General features: G+C 44.7%; 1 protein-coding gene and 1 long non-coding RNA gene across 3 annotated transcripts in view; one reads left to right on the forward strand and one right to left on the reverse strand.

Moving 5' to 3' along the window:
* EXOC2 (exocyst complex component 2) overlaps nt 1-26,918 on the forward strand; it is a 546,170-nt gene that overhangs the window by 343,480 nt on the left and 175,772 nt on the right. For both annotated transcript variants that reach the window (XM_063923055.1, XM_063923056.1), the window contains 4 exons: nt 1,178-1,246; nt 3,011-3,165; nt 16,854-16,975; nt 25,801-25,862. In XM_063923055.1, the coding sequence (XP_063779125.1) occupies nt 1,178-1,246; nt 3,011-3,165; nt 16,854-16,975; nt 25,801-25,862 (408 nt within the window). The remainder of the gene's footprint in view (nt 1-1,177; nt 1,247-3,010; nt 3,166-16,853; nt 16,976-25,800; nt 25,863-26,918) is intronic.
* LOC134927929 (uncharacterized) overlaps nt 1-26,918 on the reverse strand; it is a 158,729-nt gene that overhangs the window by 99,847 nt on the left and 31,964 nt on the right. The gene's annotated exons all lie outside the window — the stretch shown is intronic.

Here is a 26,918-nt window from a genome sequence, read left to right on the forward strand (position 1 = left end):
ATCTGTGTAAAATCCTTCTCTCGAAGATGTCCGTCTCCTCGGGCACAGTTTCTAGTCTGAGTCTGGTAGGAGGGGCATAGAGGGAGGAGCCAGCCCACACTCTCAAACTCTTAAAGTGCCAATGGCTCCTGGTGAACCCGTCTATACCTCATGGTACTAATGTGGACCCCAGCATCCTCTACGGACTACGAGAAAAGGATTTACCGGTAGGTAATTAAAATCCTATTTTCACAAACTTGGGTGGTCTGCGAATAAGCAAACCTTCTGGGGCGGCCCACCGCAAAACAGTGTGCAAGGCGGCTACGTGGTCCTCAGTGAACACGTTTATTAGGTTCTGTGCCTTTGATACTTCCGCCTCCCAGGATGCTTCCGTTGGACGCCGGGTTCTCATGCACGCTAAGGTGCGTCCCCTCCCTTAAGATATTGCTTTAGGACATCACCAATGTTTTCCTGTGAAAACCAATGTATCTTGCTGCAGAAAAGGATTCTTGTGGCAGACGTACCATGGTTAACACTCTTTCTGCAAGGTATATGGGTTCCACAGTGCGCCCACCTTGATGCACCTTGCTTCTATGAGTTTGTATTGATTAGCCACTGGTCCCTTTCCCTGTCGTGAGAATGTGGTTCTATGTGACTAACATCTGCCTTCTCTTTTGCCTGCTCCTGCATTGGACTGGTTAACGAAACTGTGCTCTCAGTGCCTGGGGGTGTGGTTATAAAGGAGGCCCCAGTGCATCCTGGGACAGCCTAAAGCTTTAGCTTATTGGTGCCTCTGGATCAAGATCCACTCTAAACCCCGATGTTTTCCTGTGGAACCAATGTAACTCGCAGAAAGAGTGTTAACCATGGTTGTTTCTCAGTTTAGTTTTACTGCACAGTTTAAAAATCTCTTTGAGAACTGAGAATAAACAATGACTGTTTCTTATATGTAAGATCTCTTTCAAATACAATAGTGTACAGTATATTGTATTGTATTATAGTGCTTCAATAAAAAAAAATGGAAATATATAAATTAAAAACATGACTCATGTAATGTGTTTAATCATGTATAAGATGCGGACTGTAAAGTGTTTTATCTATTTCTTTTATGAAAGTGTAACGGCATACTTGTGTAAAGTCCACATACACTGGCTGCAATGTGTTTTAAGCAAAATTCTATTTTATGATTTTCATCTAGACTGCAGAAAAATCAGGCCAAATGGAACAGTACAGGAAAAATGCAAAACAAAGACCAAATGTTTTCAAGGTAACAATGCTAAAAGATGGACGCAAGCATATACAGATGTCTCCTCATACACCTAGCCTCAATACGTCATGCTGCGCCTGACTCCAGTGAGCAGTGTAACGTTGCAACTTTTTCTGTAAATTTGCATCTTGGTCACACTGCAGACACAGTGAAACACACTGTCTGTACCAGAGACACTGGCTTGTGACTTTAACCGCACAGGAATTAGTTTTAAATTATGTACAGTCATAGATGAAGCGCAATAGAATGGCGTAAAAAAGGTGCAATCGCTGTATTATAGCACTTTGTATACAAACTCGGACTCATTTGCACTAAGTTGTACAAGTGTCACATATAAAATTAATCAGTGCGGTCTCGTGAAGCAGTTTTGATGCATTACGACTAAGATGAATATTCGATTGAAAAAGATAGTTGGACCATGTTTAGTCACATGGGACCTATTGTGCCGAGGGTATCTGGACTATAGATCTACACTAAAAAGGACTACAGTCAATAGGTCTACCACTAGTGGTAGACATGCATTAGGTCGACAGGGTCAAATGGTTGACATATAAAAGGTAAACAGGTCGACATGACAATGGTCGACACACATGTACACACAAGTTGTTTTCTTCTTTTCCAACTTTTTCATACTTTACCATGCACATGGACTACGATTGGGAATAGTAACACTGTCCAAAGCATGGCAAGCAAAGCGGTACACTAATGGGGCTTGCTTGTGGCAGAAAAATGACTTACAGTAACCCCCCCCCCCCCAAAATAAAAATAAAAAAATTGGTGTCTACCTTTTTTGTGTTGTCCTTTTGACCCTGTTGACCTTTTTGTTTCTTCTATGTCAACCTTTTGGAACCTGTCAACTTAATGCATGTCTAATAATCCACACCTGTGCCGAGAAGGGCCATTATGTACGAGTACAGGTTGAGTATCCCTTATCCAAAATGCTTGGGACCAGAGGTATTTTGGATATTGGCTTTTTCCGTATTTTGGAATAAATGCATACCAGAATGAGATATTATGGCGATGTTACCTAAATCTAAGCACAGAATGCATTTATGTTACATATACACCTTATACACACAGCCTGAAGGTCATTTTAGCCAATATTTTTTATAACTTTCTGCATTAAAGTGTGTGTACATTCACACAATTCATTTATGTTTCACCTACACCTTATACACACAGCCTGAAGGTCATTTAATACAATATTTTTAATAACTTTGTGTATTAAACAAAGTTTGTGTACATTGAGCCATCAAAAAAACAAGGTTTCACTATCTCACTCTCAGTCAAAAAAGTCTGTATTTCGGAATATTCCGTATTTCGGAATATTTGGATATGGGATACTTAATCTGTATGAGGACACCTCTGTATAAAGTCACAGATTCATTTTTATGTGGGACATACCTATTTTGAAACTAACCCCCCTGTTTTCGCTCCCCTGTAATCCCCACCTATTGCAGTACTTAGTGTACAGTTCTCAGGTCTGTAGAGCAGTTATTCCTCCAAGCAGCAGTTAACTTTCATTACTAGTGCAGCATTGGTTGTCTCCTTTCAGGAGAGACCTGAGCAATGCCAAAGGGGATTGGTAGAGATCCCAGCTACGTGCAACTGCCAGCACCACAGTACTACATGGATCAGAAAGATTTTTGGTTATATTTAATATCAGTGGAAATCTCTTAAAAACTAAAAGACACCGTTATAATATTATGCACTTCCCATCACTCCCATTCTCCGGAGTTATTACTGTCATTTTCTGTGTATTAGGAAATGATGCAAGTGATGCAGTCCCTGGTGAAGCTCATCCGTGGAGCTTTGCTGCCATTTACTCTTGGTGAAGAGGACCTGAAGCTTTATGGGGGCTGGGATATGAAGACTGAACTGTCTGGCCCTTCGTTAGCTCATGTTGTCCAAACTGTCAGGTAAACAGGATAACAGTTACCTCAGTTATTAGCCTATTACATGTCTAATTGTTTTTGTTTCTGCGATGATATATTACTCATCTGTATTCCCAAGAGTGACAGCATTTGCTAAAAATCGTAATATTGCTTTGGTTTACATTATACACAAAATGGTTCTTTTCTTGTACAGTAGATTAATCCAGGAAACATTTATAGTCATGTTTTCAGTACAAATTATAATCTGTTCTAAATAACTTATAAACAATGCGTTCTGAATTTCAATCGCTTAACTACACTACACTGGGCCCCATAGAAATCTGCTTATGCATACCTTTGACCCCGTCAGCAATAAATTCATTGGGAGTATTGTTGAATGTAACAATTATACAGCCTCATTTTATACTGTAATGCCTTTGCACAGTTTCCTACTCCTGCTAGTACTGTAGTTCCCTTCGGTAGGTTTCTGATTTCAAAGATGGATTCTATTCTCATCGCTGCATCATCTTTGGACACAGCAGCGATAAAACAATATGCTGCAGCAGGCAGCACCTTAGGACAATAGACGCCTCCTGCCACCATCGCAGATCCAAGAGCTGTGTCCTAAGACGCAGCATCAGATGGCCACAGCCCTCAGCCATCTGAGTAAGTCTCATCTTACTCAGAATGACCAGCAGAACGGCTGAGCCGGTGCCAGGAAGCCGGGTTTGCATACATCTGAGGCGTCTATTCATATAAAAAAACAAAAACTGAATTGTTACTTATCAGTGTACATCGCATCAGTTTGAAGCGATCTATAGCTTTGGTAAGAAGCAATTCATGTATACTCACCTCTCTGGTGATGCAATGTGGTATCCCGGGAACCAGTCTTCTCCGGGTGGTCCCCCTTTGTGGTGTTGGTTTTAGCCGTTGGGTCCCCATTGCGCATGTGTCGGCTCCTGAGGTTACAGGAGGCAGCTGGGAGGTCAGGGGGCGGAGCTATCGCAGAGTTTCAGACAGAGCGCAGGAAAGCATAGAGCTTCCCTGCGGTTACCACACCACAGCTCAGGCTGCGCCATCCTGAGATGACGAACCTGACCTCCATGGAGAAGGGGAAAGCACAGCTTTCCGTTCCTTCATGTATCTCACTCACCATACTAAAGTATGGTAATGCGATTCAGGCACGGAACGGGGGTGCCGCTAGAGAAGTCAGGAACTTCTCCACATTAAGCCACTCTGTGAATAGCAGAAAATAGAGAAAAGCCCTGTTTCTCCAGCAGGGTTCACAGGGTATCCATAGGATAACATTGGGATATGATGGAGTGCCAGCGGATTTGCACCAAACGGTCAAAGATTTTCGGCCTCCCAGCATGCAACTGGCCCGTCCATATATCCCCGCCTCCTGGCTCAGGCAAATCAGTTTTTTGTTTGGTGCGGCAGGAGTCGGACTATGGTCAGAGGGCTGCTGGTTTTTAGCAGCCATAAGCTTTTTTTATTTTATTTTTTATAGTCTTACTATTTTTTTTCTGAGTGATATTTCTAAGCAGCATCTTATACCTTAGAGTCGCTCCCACAACTACCCGCCGGGTTGCGACAATGCGTACCCACGGGTACAGTGTTGTTTTGGCGGGCGTCTGTGTCGGATGAACTGCAAGCCCAGCAGACGTTACGAGGCTGTGGCCGGAGCACAGGGAGAGACTGTAAGGCATCAGTTCCACTTAGAGGGGAAACACAGGCACAGCCGCACTGCTTTGGGAGGAGACTACCAAACGGTTGTTGACGCGGCTGCCACCTATAGTGCACCAGCGCTAGGCCTTAGGGATCATAGGCTCCGGGTGGGGGAGGGGGGGGTAGTATGATGGCGCAATCTCTAGGGTTGATGTCAGTAGTGGGGAGTCAGACGCTCCCATGGTCGCCCCTCCCCCCGGTTCATGACCAGTTTTCTCCGAGTCTCCCGCCATGAACTGTTTTCCCGCTTCCGTCTGTGTACTAAGGAGACCCAGTCACAGCATAGGCGGCTGTGTGACTGGTGTGCGTCAGTGTTCACTATAGGTTCAAGGAGCGGTTGTGTACACTATTAGCGTCTGTATCTACTCAGCATTCGCAAACATATTGATCGGTCCTGGAAGCTGGGTGAGTCTCCCTGTATCCCACTCTATTGAGTACGGGTTATACAGCACTAAGTCTCTATCTATCTTTGAGTACAAATAGTTGGATAAGTGCCTAATGCAGGCTTTCCTAACCACGGTCCTCAAGGCACACCAACAGTACAGGTTTTAGTGATATCCAGGCTTCAGCACAGGTGACTTAATTAGTAACTCAGTTAGATTTAACCATCTGTGCTGCAGCCTGGATATCACTAAAACCTGCACTGTTGGTGTGCCTTGAGGACTGTGGTTGGGAATACCTGGCCTAATGCATATGAGTCTGATAATTATTACTGTGGTTTCTTTCGCTATGCATCTGCATATGGTTAAAACTTATATAAGGTAATTCAGTAATATGTTTCTCCTACAAACGTATATGTAGTTGATTATGTGCTCATATTGCTTATTGTACTAATGTATAACCTGTGACAGATTGCTAGTGTGATTGCTGACTTAACTGTAATTCTGTCAGTTTTTTCTGTCTATTCCGATTCTCAATGCTGGTGCTTAGCAGGGAAGGGTCAGATTGTATGTCACTTTAACACATCTTAAAATGATTGCAGTCACAAATTGTGTAGTACACTGTGAAAGTGTCTGATTATTTATCATGTCTAAGAGCGGCAAGTGTGAGGAAAATGCATTCACAACAGCACCAACACTCATATCATGTTTGTCATGCAAAGCTGGGTTAACCTCTCAGGATCTGGTTCAGGATGCTTTGTGTGCACATTGTTTTAGCTTTCACCAAGGTCTCTTGAAAAATTCAAGGCAGACACAGGTGCAACTTGATCCCCCATGGGCTATGTTTGCACAGATATTATCCAGTATAGCTGTGCGGATAATTCCAACTTCTTTACCAGGGATAGGTTACACTATTAATCCTTATATGCAGCATTTCACCTGCGGTTTATCATTTCCAGCAGAGCAAGCAGTAGCCTCTCAACAGAAACAGACTGAAAAGCCAGTGGTAAGTAAATCACATAGACATGAAACAACAGCTTCACAGTCTACACATGTTTCAGATGAGGATTCGTCAGAGGAGGAAGATTCATTACACTCTGGTTCTGCATACGAAGATGAGGAAAAGTCTCAGCTCAGTGGACATATCTGAGTTAATTAATGCAATGAAAGCCATTCTATCCTTAGAAGAATCAACAGAGCCTGTGTTAAAATCTAAGGCACCTGTATTTAAATGTCAAAAAACAGTTAAGACTGAGTTTCCAGGGTCAGAGCAGCTTACGGAAATTATGGAAGAGGCTTGGGCTACGCCCAGTAAGAAATTTAGAATTCCTAGGAAATGGAATTCTAATTATCCTCTGGGGACTGTTTAAAGAGGGAGGTTGCCCCCAAAATAGATACGCATGTTACTCGACTAGTGCGAAAATCTACATTACCTCTACCTTCAAAATCATTAAATGATGTCACGGATAGGAGAGTGGATGGTTTTATAAGAAACATTTTTTCACTGACTGGGGCAATCATAAGACCAGCCATGGCTTCAGCCAGGATGGCTAAAGCAGTGGCTGCCTGGGCGGATGCATTGGAAGGGGAAATTTCAATTACATCTAGAGAGCAAGAATCCCATGTTGCACATATTAAACAGGATGCAATATTTTTGGAAGAAGCAGCCTTGGATATGGGTACAATTGCCTCTCAAGCATCAGCCTCAGCAGTAGCCGCTCGCAGAGCAGTTTGGCTACGTACATGGAAAGCTGATTCAGAATCCAAGAAGATTTTCGAGTCTTTACCTTTTACTGGAGATATTTTTGGTAAAGAATGAAACAGTATTTTGGAGTCAGAAGCAGACTCCAAGAAATTTAAAGTTTCCTTCCACATACAAATTCAAGCCTAAAATTCCAGCTTATCGGTCTGAAGGGAAAGCAAAAGTAAATGGTAACAGGTCTTATAAGACTAAAAAGAATTGGGCTACCAGAGGACCGGCTTCTAAAACAGAAGATAAGCCATCATCCTGATGGTGCGGGCCTCCACTTGGGGGACCCCAGGGTGGGAGGCCGACTTCTTCATTTTGCAAAGATGCCTGAATGCAAGAAGAGGTATCTCACGGTTATGCGTTTGCTTTCAAGAAAAACCCTCCTCAAAGGTTTTTTTGTACAGCCCGTCTTTGGTAGAGACGAAGGCGAGGGCTTTGCAAGTCGCAGTTCATATAATGCTTCAGTCAGGAATAATCATTCCAGTTCCTCTTGCACAGAAAGGACAGGGTCTCTACTCCAACCTGTTTTTAGTCCAGAAGCCAAATGGGTCGTTCCGGCCCATACTCACTCTAAAAATGCTGAACAAGTACATGGAGACATTACGTTCCATCATTTTGGCCAGGGGATTTTATAGTGTACCTGGATATCCAGGATGCTTACCTACATGTTCCTATAGCCCTGTCCCATCAGCGCTATCACAGGTTCGCTATCCTCCAACAGCATTTTCAGTTTCAGGCTCTACCATTTGGATTGGCCATAGTCCCCAGAGTATTTACTAAAATTATGGTGGTAATGGCAGCTTATCTCCGCCAGCAGTGGATAAGAATTTTTCCATACCTCGATGATCTTTTAATCCTGGCACAGTCTCAGGAATTACTTCTGGCTCATCTGCAACAGACAATAGAGTGTCTCCCGTCACAAAGGATGGCTTACTTGGAGGCTGTATTGGATTCGTGCCTTCAGAGAGTAACTTTATCTCTGAACAAAATATCCAAAGTTCAGTTAAGGATTCAGGAGCTGCTACACAGTCGAAAGGTATCCATTCACGAAGCAATGCGTGTGATGTGATTGATGGTGTCAACATTCGACATGGTGGAGTATGCTCCGTTCCATTCAAGGCCAAGCGGATTTTCTCAGTCGGCACACCAATCATGCAAATGAATGGGCTCTACCCCGGAAAGTCTTCCAGACCCTGGTCGACAGATTGGGATTGCCAGAAATCTCATGGCATCCCGTCAGAACAACAAGGTTCCCGCATATGGATCAAGAACAAAGGATCCCAAAATGATCTTTGTGCATGCCATGTCGGTGAGATGGGACTTTCATCTGGCCTATGTGTTTCCTCCCATTGCCCTGTTACCCAGGGTGGTGAGAAAGGTAAAACAATGAAAGAATACTGTGTATACCGTGTATTAGTATACTGTGATACTAATAGCTCTGGCTTGGCCCAGAAGACATTGGTTCACAGATCTGCAGAGGATGTCAATGGATGCTCCATTCCATTGGTGCAGGTGCACTGTCTCACACTAGCTCAACCTGTAATAACCAGAGGCATTTAGCATAATCCTGGCCAGGGCTATAAGTTTACCCACCGCGCCAATGTAGCCTCTCATTAGGAGCTAGTGTGAGACAGTGCCCCTTGTATACTACTTCCTCAACGTCCAGATCTACTGACTCAAGGGCCTTGTTATCACAGACATCTGGATCGACTTGTCTGTGACTGCGAGGCTCTTCAGACCTCTATCCTGAAGTCAAGAGGATTCTCACAATAGGTAATTCAAACTATGCTCAGAGTAAGGAAACCTTCCTCAGCTCGTATTTATCACCGAATATGGCAAGCCTATATTCAATGGTGCAGTGAATGGAAATTTGACCCTAGGTCTTTCAGAGTTTCCAGATTTCTAGCTTTCCTTCAGGCAGGAATGGATAAAGGTTAAAGGGTGGATTCCTTGATAGTGCAAGTGTCAGCACTGACTGTATGGTTCCAAAAGAAAATTGTCAACCTACAGGATGTGCGCACTTTTTTCCAGGCAATGCTGCGCATTTATCCTCCTTTTTGTTCCTCCTACAGTGCCTTAGGACTTAAGTTTAGTTCTAAAGGCCCTTCAAGTTGCCCCATTTGAACCACATAAAAGAGTGGTTTTAATGGTTGACAGCTAAAGTTCTCTTTCTACTGGCCATGGCTTTAGCTAGAAGAATTTCAGATTTAGGGGCATTGTTATGTCGTTCTCCATTTCTGATTTTTTTTTTTTTCCAGATTGAGCAGTTTTTAGAACTAAATCTGGGTATCTTCCCAAGGTGGTGTTTAAATTCCACCTTAACGAAGAAATTGTAGTCCCGGCTTTTCAAGGGCCGGACCTTCTGCGGGCGATGCATCATTGGATGTAGTCCGTGCCTTAAGGATCTACGTTGATCGTACCAGTGCTATCAGAAAGACAGATTCTCTCTTTGTTCTTTACGGATTTCACAAGAGAGGATGGCCTGCTGATGAGCAGACACTGGCGAGATGGCTTTGGATGACGATTTCAGAAGCATATTCTCAAGCTGATCTCCCTGTTCCGGGTAATGTCCCTGCTGACTCTACTCGTAAGGTAGGTCCATCATGGGCAGCACAGCGTGGTGCTTCAGCAGAACAGTTATGTAAGGCAGCCACATGGTCTTCCATTAACACATTCATTAGACATTATGCCGTTGACACCTTTGCCTCTCAGGACGCTGAATTCGGGCAAAGTGTTCTCCTGTCCAATCAGGAGCGTCCCCACCACTAAATTGCTTTGGGACATCCCAATGTTATCCTGTGGATACATTGTGGCCCTGCAGGAGAAATATACTTTATGGTAAGAACTTACCGTTGATAACGGTATTTCTCCTAAGTCCACAGGTTCCACAGGGATCCCACCCTGACGCACCTGATTTGAGGATCCTTTTACTCACTAACCTCTTCCCTCTTGTACGGAAGGGTGTGCATGTGTGTTCTTATCACCTGATTAGGGCTCTTGATGATGCTCCTGCCTTGAGCTTTGGAAAACAACTGATTTGCCTGAGCGAGGAGGCGGGGATTTATGGACGGGCCTGTTGCATGCTGGAAGGCCGAAAAGCTTTGACCGTTTGGTGCAAATCCGCTGGCGCTCCATCGTATCCCAATGTTATCCTGTGGAACCTGTGGACTTAGGAGAAATACCGTTTTCAACGGTAAGTTCTTACCATAATGTATATTTTCCACAAAACAGAGCTTTTCTCTGCTATATGAACGGACTCCTGAATGAGGCCCAGATTTCCCAGTGACCATTTGTTTCCCCCATGGAACCATCACATGTGCGTTGAGTATTCATGAGGAGCTGATAGTCTCCTTGTTAATCCAATTAATTCATATTTATCCTTTCCCTGAAAGCTATACTGCATTTACTGGCATAGGCTACTAGCGTACTGTTACACCCTGCTAACTGTAAAATTGATTTGAAACTAATGAATTGGAAGGTTATTTAGAATGTTGAATACCTAGCTGCCATGTTCCCTCACTCTAACTTTACCCAAACATGACTCTCTTGTCTAGAATTCAGCTTCTGACATACAGTAGGGCGATGCCACTTTGGGCCCTTTTAATGCTGCATTATTCCAGCTAAGAAAACAAGATACAATTACTGTAGTTGTAATAGTGTTTCAGTTGCTGCTTCAGAGATGCATACTGAGATGTATTTCAGCGCTTAATGCAGAAATACTCTATCCCCTTTTTCTCCTACGTCCTAGACCTAGAGGATGCTGGGATTCCAAAAGGACCATGGGGTATAGACGTGATCCGCAGGAGACATGGGCACACTATAAGACTTTGAATGGGTGTGAACTGGCCGAAGACCAGACGGCAGAAGACTTCAGTAACGGAGGTAACCGCAGCGGTAGCGCTGAGCTCCATGCTCCCATACACATCACCAACGGCACTTGCAGGGTGCAGGGCGCTGGGGGGGGCGGCGCCCTGGGCAGCATGTTACTGAGGTTCTTTATTTTACACAGGCACCCTCGGGGCCCGGACACCCAGTACGATACCCCTGCCGAACGGCAGCGGTAGCGATGCGCGCCATCGATCCCGCACACGCCAGTGGTCACTTGGGTGCAGGGTGCTGGGGGGGGCGCGCGCGCCCTGGACAGCAATATATCTGTGTTTTGTGATGGTATATAGTGCCTAGACACTATATACGCTCCGCCGTCCGGTATGTTACGTTTTATTATAATGAGGCTGAAGCGCGCCGAATAGGGGGCGGGGCTTAGACTTCACAGCAATGTTCAGCGCCATTTTTCTCTCTGTCCCCGCCAAAAAGTACAAACGAGGGGGGGCACAGAGTTTTTAGTGGTATATTAGGATAGATATAACACTATTTGTTTAGAAATGGCCATATAATCATTGTTGTGCATATTTCTGTGTGAGTTCCCTGTCAGTTATACCCACTATAGTCCACATGTGTCTACATGAGGCAGTGATCGGTCACAAACCGATATGGGGTCACTGTCGACATCGCCGACGCCTGTTGGTACTTGATAGAGTCAACAGGTCGGTAGTGGTATGCTTGTCATAAGTACACACGGTATGGGAAACACAGTAGTATGTGGGTGACCCTGTCGGCACCAACTATGATGACTGGGTGTAAAAATATATGAGAAACCTATACCTGTAGGTGTATATATGTATGGTACGTTGCAGTGGGCTGTAGCTCGAGCACAGATGTGATAGTATTTTGTGGCGGCGTCCTAGTGAAATTAGGTATGTGTTTCCCTCAGATCCCTTGGGGTCACAAAAATGTTATTTTGCCCAGTCACTTCTCCCTGTCGTCGACACGAATACTATGTTCTCTGTCGGCCATAATGTTTCCTGATTAGATCCGCAACATTGGCATTCAGTACATGTTCATACACATTCAGAACACATTAATGTCGCTAGGGACCCTGATGTTCCTGACAGATTTTATTTTTATATATATATATATATATATATATATATATATATGAGATGTATATATAGGTATATGTGTATTTAAATGTGTACAGTTATATTACAATTTATTATGAATGCTGAAGTAAAGTTATTCTTTCTCATGTGCTGGTCGCTCTGTTGATGAAGCTCTAGGTCAGCCGTGACAAGATGGTCTCGAATCCTCCCGAGGAGTCCGTGTGTTTATTCTTTTCCTGCCATGGATAGAATAAAGTGAATGTCTACCCCTGGTCTACAACGGGGCCCTGTCAACAAGGAACGTATACAGGAAGCTAAGTTATAATTTTAATTATATGCTTTGATGATATTGGCATTACATGTGCATGGGGGTGTACTTGTATTCAAAGATGATCGGTTACCTTGTTATCCGATATAATTAATTCCTTGGGTCTTATCTAGAACATTGCAGCATGCTGCCGTGCGACTACAAGAGGTATGCACGGACTCCAAGACATACTGGAGCATCTCGCCTATGAAGGGGTAATCTGGTTTGGGGATGGCTTGGTTAAGTGGATCTTGGCAGATACCACTGGTATGTCTACCGTCCTGAGCTATGTTCCATCACAACGGTTGCTGACGCATTTCTTTTTTGTGGGATGCAGTCATTTTGACCTGTTGGATACCGTTTTGTTTCCCCTTCTTGGCAGGTAGAGGCCTTTTCAAGTTCGCAGAGCAAGATATCGTCCTCTGTTTCTACTACATGCACCGCAGATCGCTGGGTCTATCTTGCTGGAGCCCTCACCGGTGGGGACTCGTCTAATACTCCTCAATCAGTCCTGGAATGGACTTGACACAGTGGGTAAGAGTACAGTCCATAGGGGGACATACTCGAGTTTCCAGATAATTCCCCTCGCTGATTTTTAAAATAGATCTTACCGATTCTCCTATGGACGGGGAGGTAGTAGGCGACGCCATACCAGGTTTGGTTCAGGATCAGGACAGTGTCCTGCTGTCCCTGTTAAAAAAAAAAAAAAAAAAAGGGGGAATAAGCTGGCTTTTTCGTGCTTCTGAAACCAGACAGCTTGGTCAGAACAATCCCAAGAAGATTTCTTCTTCAGTAGTTAGAACTACAAGTTGGAATCTCTCAGGGCAGGGATTTCCGACCTGTAAAAGAAGAAAGAGGTTTTAAGTGCGGTGTCGTCCGCGTTAAACGTACCTATTTTTGCTATTCAGTATTGTCATTGCCAGTTCACCAGAGGGATGGTGGTATGATGGTTTCCTTCTATAGTAAGGGCTATTGTTTTTCTGTACGGGAACGCTCTCCTGATTACGGCGAGGTCAAGAAACAAATGGTAAAATTTGTTGTTTCTCTCTGACAGTTCTTCGTCACAAAGAGTCGCTGTTGATCCCAACGACGCTGAGGTCGGAGTGGGGAATAAGTTTGGATACTGATCGGTTAAGAGTTGTTTTTTCCTGTGTAAAGAGATCTGGTGATCCAGAGTCGAATCAGGTTTGCAACAGTTTAAACCCGTCGGTACCTTTCGTTGATGCGGAAGATAGTTACGGCCTACAAGGCCATTCGGTGAGCAGGTCAAATGCCAGAGTGGTTTTGCTGGACCAGTTGAACATATGGTCCGGGTCTTACCTGCACATGCACCGGTGAATATTCCTATTTTACAGGACCAGGATATCTCTCCTGTGGTGGCTTCACAGTTCTCACCTCCTACAGGGACGATGGCTCGGGATCCAGGATTAGATCCTGGTGTCCATGGATACAAGTCTCCAAGGCTGGAGAGCAGTTTCCAAGGGAAGAATTCCCAAGGGGAAAAGTCAAGCCGGAAATCTTGCCTGCAATAAGCCTTCTTGGATTAAGAACTGTTTCAAACGGAACATCATCTTCTTGTTCTGCCCGTCTTAATTCTGTCGGACGACTAAATAGCAGTGGTGTAAGTAAGCCACTAGGGCGGAATGAGGAGCAGAGCGGAAATGGTGGAAGCCACAAAAGTTTCCGATGAGCAGAAAGGCAGGTAAACGCTCTATTAGAGGTCGTTATTCCGGGTGAAGACAACGGAGAAATAGACTTCCTCAGCACGCTCTTCATCCAGGAGAGTGGGGTCTTCATCGAGAAGTTCACAGAAATAACAAGTCCTTGGGGAATTCCTCAATTAGTTGTGAGAGCGTTTTCGCCTCCACAGGATACTTCAGGGATGTTGGTCCAGGTCAAGGGACACTCAAGCTATAGCAGTGGACACCCTTGTGACACCTTGGGTGTTTCAGTCGATCTGTGTTCTCTCCACTTTCACTCTTTCCGAGGGTGACAACCATAAGAAAAACAAAGATTCAGGTGAGCCTCATTGTTCCGGTCTAGCCAAGGAGGGCTTGGTATCCAGATCTTCAAGTCTTGCTCATAGAAGATCCCTGGCCTCTTCCTCTAAGAGTGGTCCTATTACAACAAAGACAGGGCATGTACCAAGATTTACCGGGGCTGTGTTTGACGGCTTGGCGGTTGAAGGCCATATCCTGGCCCGAAAGGCTATTGCCGGTAAAGTCGTTTCCACATTGCTTCAGGCTAATAAAGGAGTAACGGCAAAGATTTTCCACCGTATTTGGAGGAAGTATGTGTCTTGGTGTGAATCCAAGAAGGTTCCTACGGAAGAATTTCGGCTGGGTCGTTTTCTCCATTTTTTGCATGCAAGTGTGGATGCAGGCCTAAGGCTAGCCTCCATTAAAGTGCAGGTTTCGGCCTTGTCAATTAAAAAAAAAAAAAAAAGAAGAGTGGGCCACCTTTCCAAAAGTTCGGACTTCCGTGAAAGGAGTGCTGCACTTCCAACCTCCATTTGTGCCCCAGTGGCACCATGTGGCATTAATGTGGTGTTGCAGTTTCTTATGTCACACTGGTTGGAACCTTTACGTAATGTTAAAATTTTCTCTTAAAAAAGTGGTCAGGCTATTGGCATTGGCGTCCGCAAGGCGGGTGTCGGACTTTGCCTCACAAGAGCCATCTTTGATCTTCCTTGTGGATAGAGAGGAATTGAGAAATTGCCAACAAGTGCTTTCTGCGTTTTCACAGGAACCAATCTATTGTGGTGCCTGGGACTGCTTAAGCCTTGGCTGATTCGAAGTCTCTTGTGGTAGTCAGAGCTTGAATTTTTGAGTCGCCAGGACGGCTCAGATTGGGGAAACAGAGGCTCTGTTTATCCTGTATGCTCCCAACAAAATTGGGGCTCCTACTTATGAGCAGACTATTGCACGCTGGATCTGTGATACGATTCAGCGGGCTCATTCTACGGCTGGATTGCCGTTACCGAAGTCGTGAAGGCCCATTCTACCAGGAAGGTGGGCTCTTCTTGGGCGGATGCCCGTGGAGTCTTGGCGGTTCAACTTTGCCGACCAGCTATTTGGTCGGGTTCAAGCATTTTTCCTAAGTTCTACAAGTTTGATACCCTGGCTGCTGAGGACCTCAGGTTGCTCAATCGGTGCTGCAGAGTTGTCCGCACTCTCCCGCCTGGTCTGGAGCTTTGGTATAAACCCCATGGTCCTTTTGGAACCCCAGCATCCTCTAGGACGTAGGAGAAAATAGGATTTTAATACCTACCGGTAAATCCTTTTCTCTTAGTCCGTAGAGGATGCTGGGAGTCTGTCCCAGTGCGTACTGTATCTGCAGCTATGGGTTGCCGTTGCACTCATGTGGTGTTTCTTGCAGTCATGTCTGTGGCTGCAGTTATTCGTGCCATGACATGCGATATCTGATTATCGGTCATGATGCACACAAGTCGTTTTACGTTTTCGGTCAGCATTTTGCTGTATGGTTTTTCCATGATGTCAGCTGGTGTTCTATTGAATGCCACGTTCTGCGGCATGTTTGAGGTGTGAGCTGGTATGATACTCACTGTGTTTAAACATTAAATTCTTTCCTCGAAATGTCCGTCTCTCTGGGCACAGTTTTCTAACTGAGGTCTGGATGAGGGGCATAGAGGGAGGAGCCAGTTCACACCCATTCAAAGTCTTATAGTGTGCCCATGTCTCCTGCGGATCCCGTCTATACCCCATGGTCCTTTTGGAACCCCAGCATCCTCTACGGACTAAAAGAAAAGGATTTACCAGTAGGTATTAAAATCCTATTTTATATGAGAAGAAGGTATTCAGTAAGTAGTTCAGCTTTAAAAAAAAGCCTGTGCGTGATGCATTCTTACACAGCTTCCGGTCCCTGACACTTTTATAACTCGCAGCTGTATTCTATTTAAGCTTCTGCTTTTGATTTTAACTAAACACCTGACCCTCCACTGCACATAATTTATATACCAAGATAAAAGTATGTAAACATGTTCCCTTATTCAATACGTAAAAAATATGATTAGTTGGTGACTCGTGAAGGAAGATACGCTATAAGGAGTGAGGCGCCTGAGAGTTGCCAGCTTTTTTCTTTAAATTTTGTCTTATTCGTATCGCAGATGCAACAAAACACCACACACAGTGCAGTACAGATGCTGGATTGTGACTTTAACCACACATTTTTATTTACTTTTAAACACGTAAGAAGTCACAGGGGAGCACAAGGGAATGTGGCATGAGAAAAGGCCATGGCTGCTGCATCGTAGCACATATTCAAACTCATGCAGATGTACAGATGTCACAGATCAGATTGAACAGTGTAGAGTAGTTTTAGTGCTTCCAGTTTTATTCTTACGATGCCCAATTTTGAGGGCAAAAAAAGATGTTTGACACGGCCATATCCGTGGCGCGCTGAGTGGGGCTGTTTGGTGTGACCAAAGCCATAGCGTATGAGTACACATCTGTATTAATTTTAAGTCATTAATACTAATGTTACTTGTGCCTCTACTGGTATGGAACCATGTCTATGTACTGTACATGAAGTAAAGTCAAATGGTTGTGTAAAAAGTTGGCACAAACCAGATGATTAAACCTCTAATGACTGTCTTATGGTCCATTTAGGCTTACTTATGAATCACTGACAACCCTTGAGATCTCAAATGACATTCTACAATCTATACAAGACCTAATTCTGGATTTACGAGTACGCTGTGTTATGGTCACTTTGCAGCATACTGCAGAAGGTAAGAATGTGTACTTGGCAGGTATATTATCTTACATACAATAGGTCAAACATACAGGTGCATGAAGCTCATGCATCACAGTTACATTGATTTAGAGGCAATCAATACTTCTAGTGTGGAATTTGCCTAGTTAGCCTCAAAACTTACCTTCCTGACCCCAATATGGTGGTTTGTTTGTGAATTTGCCCTCACCCCCTCGTTTGGTATTGAAATCCACATCTTTACCCTTAAAGAGCCCCTTCCCATGCTGACAATGAACCTGTATTTATTTAATTTGCAAATGATGACCCCTTACTCTGTACGGTTCTTGGTACAAGAGGCTTGTTGTATATATTCTAAGCATATTCATTAAGTCACCTCAAAATATCTAATTTTATGAACCTCTTTATAAATGTATTAATCACATTCTCTGATAAAATTACCACCCCTGAACCCCTTGAGTTCTCCTACAGACATGGACTTTGTTGTCCATGAAAAGGTGAAAATTAAAACCTTCACCATAGTGTGTGGAAAGTAAGTAAAGGAGGTATCTGAATATATCTATATACGATTATGCTATTGTGATATACATTGTATCCGGAAAGTATTCACAGCGCTTCACTTTTTCCACATTTTATTATGTTGCAGCCTTATTCCAAACTGGAATAAATTATTTTTTCCCCTCAAATTTCTACACACCATACCCCATAATGACAAAGTGAAAAACGTTTTTTCTTTTTTTGAGATTTTTGTAAATTTATTAAAAATAAAAAACTAAGAAATCACATGTACATAAGTATTCACAGCCTTTGCTCAATACTTTGTTGATGCACCTCTGGCAGCAATTACAGCCTCAAGTTTTTTTGAATATAGTACAAAGTTAGAGAGGTTGAAAAAAAAGGCAGAATGCCCATTGAGTTTAACCTGTATCCGTATTCAGCAGTGCACATTATAATGCACCAACCAAAATAATGGTTTCGTACCTATTATCAACTATATTTCGTATCACTCCATTATACATAATGTCAATATATTAAATGCTATAGCCTTGGATGCCTTTTTCAGCTAGAAAAAATAAGATTTTACTTACCGATAAATCTATTTCTCGGAGTCCGTAGTGGATGCTGGGGTTCCTGAAAGGACCATGGGGAATAGCGGCTCCGCAGGAGACAGGGCACAAAAAGTAAAGCTTTTTCAGATCAGGTGGTGTGCACTGGCTCCTCCCCCCATGACCCTCCTCCAGACTCCAGTTAGGTACTGTGCCCGGACGAGCGTACACAATAAGGGAGGATTTTGAATCCCGGGTAAGACTCATACCAGCCACACCAATCACACCGTACAACCTGTGATCTAAACCCAGTTAACAGTATGATAACAGCGGAGCCTCTGAAAGATGGCTTCCTTCAACAATAACCCGAATTAGTTAACAATAACTATGTACAATTTATGCAGATAATCCGCACTTGGGATGGGCGCCCAGCATCCACTACGGACTCCGAGAAATAGATTTATCGGTAAGTAAAATCTTATTTTCTCTATCGTCCTAGTGGATGCTGGGGTTCCTGAAAGGACCATGGGGATTATACCAAAGCTCCCAAACGGGCGGGAGAGTGCGGATGACTCTGCAGCACCGAATGAGAGAACTCCAGGTCCTCCTTAGCCAGAGTATCAAATTTGTAAAATTTTACAAACGTGTTCTCCCCTGACCACGTAGCTGCTCGGCAAAGTTGTAATGCCGAGACCCCTCGGGCAGCCGCCCAAGATGAGCCCACCTTCCCTGTGGAGTGGGCCTTTACAGATTTAGGCTGTGGCAGGCCTGCCACAGAATGTGCAAGTTGGATTGTGCTACAGATCCAACGAGCAATCGTCTGCTTAGACGCAGGAGCACCCATCTTGTTGGGTGCATACAATATAAACAACGAGTCAGATTTTCTGACTCCAGCTGTCCTTGCAATATATATTTTTAATGCTCTGACAACGTCCAGTAACTTGGAGTCCTCCAAGTCACTTGTAGCCGCAGGCACTACAATAGGCTGGTTCAGATGAAATGCTGACACCACCTTAGGGAGAAAATGCGGACGAGTCCGCAGTTCTGCCCTGTCCGAATGGAAAATCAGATATGGGCTTTTGTAAGATAAAGCTGCCAATTCTGATACTCTCCTGGCAGAAGCCAGGGCTAGAAGCATGGTCACTTTCCAAGTGAGATATTTCAAATCCACCTTATTTAGTGGTTCACACCAATGAGATTTTAGAAAGTCCAAAACCACATTGAGATCCCACGGTGCCACTGGAGGCACCACAGGAGGCTGTATATGCAGCACTCCCTTAACAAAGGTCTGGACTTCAGGGACTGAAGCCAATTCTTTTTGAAAGAAAATCGACAGGGCCGAAATTTGAACCTTAATAGATCCCAATTTGAGACCCATAGACAATCCTGATTGCAGGAAATGTAGGAATCGACCCAGTTGAAATTCCTCCGTCGGAGCACTCCGATCTTCGCACCACGCAACATATTTTCGCCAAATTCGGTGATAATGTTGCACGGTTACTTCCTTCCTTGCTTTAATCAAAGTAGGAATGACTTCTTCCGGCATGCCTTTTTCCTTTAGGATCCGGCGTTCAACCGCCATGCCGTCAAACGCAGCCGCGGTAAGTCTTGAAACAGACAGGGACCCTGCTGAAGCAAGTCCCTCCTTAGAGGTAGAGGCCACGGATCTTCCGTGATCATCTCTTGAAGTTCCGGGTACCAAGTCCTTCTTGGCCAATCCGGAACCACTAGTATCGTTCTTACGCCTCTTTGCCGTATAATTCTCAATACTTTTGGTATGAGAGGCAGAGGAGGAAACACATACACCGACTGGTACACCCAAGGCGTTACCAGCGCGTCCACAGCTATTGCCTGCGGATCTCTTGACCTGGCGCAATACCTGTCCAGTTTTTTGTTGAGGCGAGACGCCATCATGTCCACCATTGGTCTTTCCCAACGGGTTACCAGCATGTGGAAGACTTCTGGATGAAGTCCCCACTCTCCCGGGTGAAGATCGTGTCTGCTGAGGAAGTCTGCTTCCCAGTTGTCCACTCCCGGGATGAACACTGCTGACAGTGCTATCACATGATTCTCTGCCCAGCGAAGAATCCTTGCAGCTTCTGCCATTGCACTCCTGCTTCTTGTGCCGCCCTGTCTGTTCACATGGGCGACTGCCGTGATGTTGTCCGACTGGATCAACACCGGTTTTCCCTGAAGCAGAGGTTCTGCCTGGCTTAGAGCATTGTATATTGCTCTTAGTTCCAGAATGTTTATGTGAAGAGACGTTTCCAGGCTCGTCCATACTCCCTGGAAGTTTCTTCCTTGTGTGACTGCTCCCCAGCCTCTCAGGCTGGCGTCCGTGGTCACCAGGATCCAATCCTGTATGCCGAATCTGCGGCCCTCCAATAGATGAGGACTCTGCAACCACCACAGAAGAGACACCCTTGTCCTTGGAGACAGGGTTATCCGTAGGTGCATCTGAAGATGCGACCCTGACCATTTGTCCAACAGATCCCTTTGGAAAATTCTTGCGTGGAATCTGCCGAATGGAATTGCTTCGTAAGAAGCCACCATTTTTCCCAGGACTCTTGTGCATTGATGTACAGACACCTTTCCTGGTTTTAGGAGGTTCCTGACAAGGTCGGATAACTCCTTGGCTTTTTCCTCCGGGAGAAAAACCTTTTTCTGAACCGTGTCCAGAATCATCCCTAGGAACAGCAGACGAGTTGTCGGCATTAACTGGGATTTTGGAATATTCAGAATCCACCCGTGCTGTTTTAGCACTTCTTGAGACAGTGCTAATCCCATCTCTAGCTGTTCTCTGGACCTCGCCCTTATTAGGAGATCGTCCAAGTATGGGATAATTAATATGCCTTTTCTTCGAAGAAGAATCATCATCTCGGCCATTACCTTTGTAAAGATCCGAGGTGCCGTGGACAATCCGAACGGCAGCGTCTGAAACTGATAGTGACAGTTTTGTACAACGAACCTGAGGTACCCCTGGTGTGAGGGGTAAATTGGAACGTGGAGATACGCATCCTTGATGTCCAAGGATACCATAAAGTCCCCCTCTTCCAGGTTCGCTATCACTGCTCTGAGTGACTCCATCTTGAACTTGAACTTCTTTATGTACAGGTTCAAGGACTTCAGATTTAGAATAGGCCTTACCGAGCCATCCGGCTTCGGTACCACAAAAAGAGTGGAATAATACCCCTTCCCTTGTTGTAGAAGAGGTACCTTGACTATCACCTGCTGAGAGTACAGCTTGTGAATGGCTTCCAAAACCGTCTCCCTTTCGGAGGGGGACGTTGGTAAAGCAGACTTCAGGAAACGGCGAGGTGGATCTGTCTCTAATTCCAACCTGTACCCTTGAGATATTATCTGCAGGATCCAGGGATCTACCTGCGAGTGAGCCCACTGCGCGCTGTAATTTTTGAGACGACCGCCCACCGTCCCAGAGTCCGGTTGAGAAGCCCCAGCGTCATGCTGAGGCTTTTGTAGAAGCCGGGGAGGGCTTCTGTTCCTGGGAAGGAGCTGCGTGTTGCTGTCTCTTCCCTCGACCTCTGCCTCGTGGCAGATATGAATAGCCCTTTGCTCTCTTATTTTTAAAGGAACGAAAGGGCTGCGGTTGAAAAGTCGGTGCCTTTTTCTGTTGGGGAGTGACTTGAGGTAGAAAGGTGGATTTCCCGGCTGTAGCCGTGGCCACCAAATCTGATAGACCGACTCCAAATAACTCCTCCCCTTTATACGGCAAAACTTCCATATGCCGTTTTGAATCCGCATCGCCTGTCCACTGTCGCGTCCATAAAGCTCTTCTGGCCGAAATGGACATAGCACTTACCCGTGATGCCAGTGTGCAGATATCCCTCTGTGCATCACGCATATAAAGAAATGCATCCTTTATTTGTTCTAACGACAGTAAAATATTGTCCCTGTCCAGGGTATCAATATTTTCAATCAGGGACTCTGACCAAACTACCCCAGCACTGCCCATCCAGGCAGTCGCTACAGCTGGTCGTAGTATAACACCTGCATGTGTGTATATACTTTTTTGGATATTTTCCATCCTCCTATCTGATGGATCTTTAAGTGCGGCCGTCTCAGGAGAGGGTAACGCCACTTGTTTAGATAAGCGTGTTAGCGCCTTGTCCACCCTAGGAGGTGTTTCCCAGCGCTCCCTAACCTCTGGCGGGAAAGGGTATAATGCCAATAATTTCTTTGAAATTATCAGCTTTTTATCAGGGGCAACCCACGCTTCATTACACACGTCATTTAATTCTTCTGATTCAGGAAAAACTATAGGTAGTTTTTTCATACCCCACATAATACCCTGTTTAGTGGTACCTGTAGTATCAGCTAAATGTAACGCCTCCTTCATTGCCAAAATCATATAACGTGTGGCCCTACTGGAAAATACGGTTGAATCGTCACCGTCACCACTGGAGTCAGTGCCTGCGTCTGGGTCTGTGTCGACCGACTGAGGCAAAGGGCGTTTCACAGCCCCTGACGGTGTTTGAGTCGCCTGGACAGGCACTAATTGATTGTCCGGCCGCCTCATGTCGTCAAACGACTGCTTTAGCGTGTTGACACTATCCCGTAGTTCCATAAATAAAGGCATCCATTCTGGTGTCGACTCCCTAGGGGGTGACATCCTCATATTTGGCAATTGCTCCGCCTCCACACCAATATCGTCCTCATACATGTCGACACACACGTACCGACACACAGCAGACACACAGGGAATGCTCCTAACGAAGACAGGACCCACTAGCCCTTTGGGGAGACAGAGGGAGAGTTTGCCAGCACACACCAAAAGCGCTATATATATATCAGGGATAGCCTTATAATAAGTGCTCCCTTATAGCTGCTTTGTTATATCAAAATATCGCCATAAATTTGCCCCCCCCTCTCTGTTTTACCCTGTTTCTGTAGTGCAGTGCAGGGGAGAGACTTGGGAGCCGTCCTGACCAGCGGAGCTGTGAGAGGAAATGGCGTCGTGTGCTGAGGAGATAGGCCCCGCCCCTTTTCTGGCGGGCTCGTCTCCCGCTATTTAGAAAAATCAGGCAGGGGTTAAATATCTCCATATAGCCTCTAGGGGCTATATGTGAGGTATTTTTAGCCTTTATAGGTATTCATTTGCCTCCCAGGGCGCCCCCCTCCCAGCGCCCTGCACCCTCAGTGACTGCCGTGTGAAGTGTGCTGAGAGGAAAATGGCGCACAGCTGCAGTGCTGTGCGCTACCTTTAGAAGACTGCAGGAGTCTTCAGCCGCCGATTCTGGACCTCTTCTGACTTCAGCATCTGCAAGGGGGCCGGCGGCGCGGCTCCGGTGACCATCCAGGCTGTACCTGTGATCGTCCCTCTGGAGCTTGATGTCCAGTAGCCAAGAAGCCAATCCATCCTGCACGCAGGTGAGTTGACTCCTTCTCCCCTCAGTCCCTCGCTGCAGTGATCCTGTTGCCAGCAGGAATCACTGTAAAATAAAAAACCTAGCTAAACTTTTTCTAAGCAGCTCTTTAGGAGAGCCACCTAGATTGCACCCTTCTCGGCCGGGCACAAAAATCTAACTGGAGTCTGGAGGAGGGTCATGGGGGGAGGAGCCAGTGCACACCACCTGATCTGAAAAAGCTTTACTTTTTGTGCCCTGTCTCCTGCGGAGCCGCTATTCCCCATGGTCCTTTCAGGAACCCCAGCATCCACTAGGACGATAGAGAAATGTCCAATACGTTTTTAAATGCATTTACAGAGTGTGCCATTATTACCTACTCCGGCAGGGAGTTCCAAATCCTTATTGCCCTTATGGTAAAGAACCCTTTCCTACATTGTGTACAGAATTTCCTCTCTTTTAGCCTCAGTGAGTGCCCACGTGTCCTATACAGAGTTTTATTAATAAACAAATCCCCTGCAAACTCTTTGTGTTGACCATTTACATATTTAAAGATATTAATAATGTCTCCTCTTTTCAAGGGAATACAAATTTAACCCAGTAAGCCTTTCCTCATACTCCAGTGTCTCTAACCCTTTTATCAGTTTAGTAGCACGCCTTTGAACTCTTTTGAGCTCCCCGATATCTTTTTTATAATATGGTGCCCAAAATTGAACACAATTTTATAATATGATGCCACAAGCTTGGCACACCTATCTTTGGCCAGTTTCACCCATTCCTCTTTGCAGCATCTCTCAAGCGCCATCAGGTTGGATGGGAAGCATCGGTGCACGGCCCTTTTCAGATCTCTCCAGAGATCTTCAATCGGATTCTAGTCTGGGCCACTCAAGGACATTCACAGAGTTGTCATGAAGCCACTCCTTTGATATCTTGGCTGTGTGCGTAGGGTCGTTGTCCTGCTGAAAGGTGAACCGTCGCCCCAGTCTGAGATCAAGTGTTCTGGAGAAGGTTTTCATCCAGGATATGTCTGTACATGCTGCATTCATCTTTCCCTCCAGTTCCTGCCGCTGAAAAACATCCCCGCAGCATGATGCTGCCACCACCATGCTTCACTGTAGGGGTGGTATTGGCCTGGTGATGAGCGGTGCCTGGTTTCCTCCAAACATGATGCCAGGCATTCACGCCAAAGAGTTCAATCTTTGTTTCATCAGACCAGAGAATTTTGTTTCTTATGGTCTGAGAGTCATTCAGGTGCATTTTGGCAAACTCCAGGCAGCTGCCATGTGCTTATTACTAAGGAGTGACTTCCGTATGGCCACTCTACCATACAAGTCTGACTTGTGGATTGCTGCAGAGATGGGTGTCCTTCTGGAAGGTTCTCCTCTCTCCGCAGAGGAATGCTGTAGCTCGGACAGAGTGACCATGGGGTTCTTGGTCACCGCCCTGACTAGGGCCCTTCTCCCCCGATCGCTCAGTTTAGACGGCCGGCCAGCTGTAGGAAGAGTCCTGGTGGTTCCGAACTTCTTCCATTTACGGATGATGGAGGCCACTGTGATCATTGGGACCTTCAAAGCTGCAGATATTTTTCTGTAACCCTCCCCAGATCTTTGCCTCGAGACTATCCTGTCTTGGAGTTCTACAAGACAATTCCTTTGACTTCATGCTTGGTTTATGCTCAGACATGCACTGTCAAGTGTGGGACCTTATATAGACAGGTGGGTGCCTTTCCAAATCATGTCCAATGAACAGAAATTACCACAGGTGGACTCCAATTAAGCTCTAGGAACATCTCAAGGATGATCATTGGAAACAGGATGCACCTGAGCTCACTTTTGAGCTTGATGGCAAAGGCTGTGAATACTTATGTACATGTGATTTCTTAGTTTTTTATTTTTAGTAAATTTGCAAAAATCTCAAACTTTTTTCAAGTTGTCATTATGGGGTATTGTGTGTAGAATTTTGAGGGGAAAAAATGAATTTATTCCAGCTTGAATAAGGCTGTAACATAACAAAACGTGGAAAAAGTGAAGCGCTGTGAATACTTTCCAGATGCACTGTATGGTTATAAATTTGCAACCAGCTGACATTTGTATGAGAATTCTTTTAATATTTTAATAATTTTCAAAATACATCTTGACAGTGCTTTCTTTTTCTGTTTTTTCTTTTACAACTTTATCTGTGAACATAGAGCTAATGTGACTTACCAAAAAGCTTTTTTTTTTTTTTTTTTATTCATCTGTCCAAAGGACATTCTCCCATTTTTTTTTTAGTTTTGTTATCATTTTCTTACACATTCTACTGTGGATTCAAAAAATTCCAGTTTCAGTGTGTATGGGTGGTGAAAAATGTTATTAGAACAATTACTGTGAAAGTATTATAAATTTTCTCAACCATCCGTATAAGTTTTAATATTGTGTTAATTTTGGCTTTTTCAGAAGTAAAGCGCCTAGCTGACAAAGACGATTGCATCATTGATAATGAAGGTTTAAGTTCTTTGGTATGTACATTTGAAAATGTAATGCATATATCTTTCTTTTACAAATACTACAGTATATACCACCAAGTCGCTTAATGTACCCCTGTGCAAGGGCCATAAGATGTGTTCTCACGTGCTCCATTTTTCTCGAGAGTGACCAACTGTACCTCTCATCTCAGATCTGTGTAGACGTTCAAGGGAAAAGTAGGGGGCAAGGTACACCTCCATGCAGCTGTGTTCAATGCATACTCAACTATTCCATGCTCTTATAATGATTAGGGGCCAAATGTAGTAGGGTGTTCATTTCAGGTTGCCCTATGTGAAAGATTGCAACTACAGCTAAACTCTTCAGAATTGAGCCTCAATCAATCTTACTGTGGGGGTGCAACTCACCATCTAAATGTTTGTTATATTAAACATACAACTTGTCATATGTAATAGAAAGCATGTTGAAAAGTCACCAGAAATGTGCCAAATAACATGGTAAACAATAGACAGGCCTCAAGAAGCGAGATAACTGCTCCATCCTTTTTAAAATGACTATTTGGAGAATAATGTGTAGTTTCCCCCCTCTCCCAAGCAGAATCCACAAGAGTGCTTCTGCCTACAGTAAGCTGGTAATGCAAAAACCAGAGGGGAGACAGCATGAGGTCCCCTAATTTTCTCTTTACCAGCACTAGGCTTGACCAGTTAATGTTAGTGAAAACATAGCAGGAGAACCTGCAGTATCAGTTGGCGCCAGGGTTAGTTTCCTTTGGGCAGTGGAGCCCGTAAAAAAAGAAAAGTGCATTCCCCGTCCTAGAGCCCTAGTGCTATTTACACATATTTAGTCGCACACAGGTATTCATATGTCACAAATCACAGTGGTCTGCCTACAATAGCAAAGCAGCCTTGTCGCTTCCAGTAGTTTTATTTGTGCAAATAATGCACACATTTTTGTGAGAGATGGGACCTGGATCTCCGCGAGGGGCTAATTGGTGTGTCTGAAGTGTAAAGGAACACATCTATAAAGTGAACTTTACTCAGGACTGCACAGGTTATGTGGACATGCAGTCTGCTTTATTCTGTCCTGTACTG

This window comes from Pseudophryne corroboree, chromosome 5 (genome assembly GCF_028390025.1).
Source record: "Pseudophryne corroboree isolate aPseCor3 chromosome 5, aPseCor3.hap2, whole genome shotgun sequence".
Lineage (NCBI taxonomy): Eukaryota > Metazoa > Chordata > Amphibia > Anura > Myobatrachidae > Pseudophryne > Pseudophryne corroboree.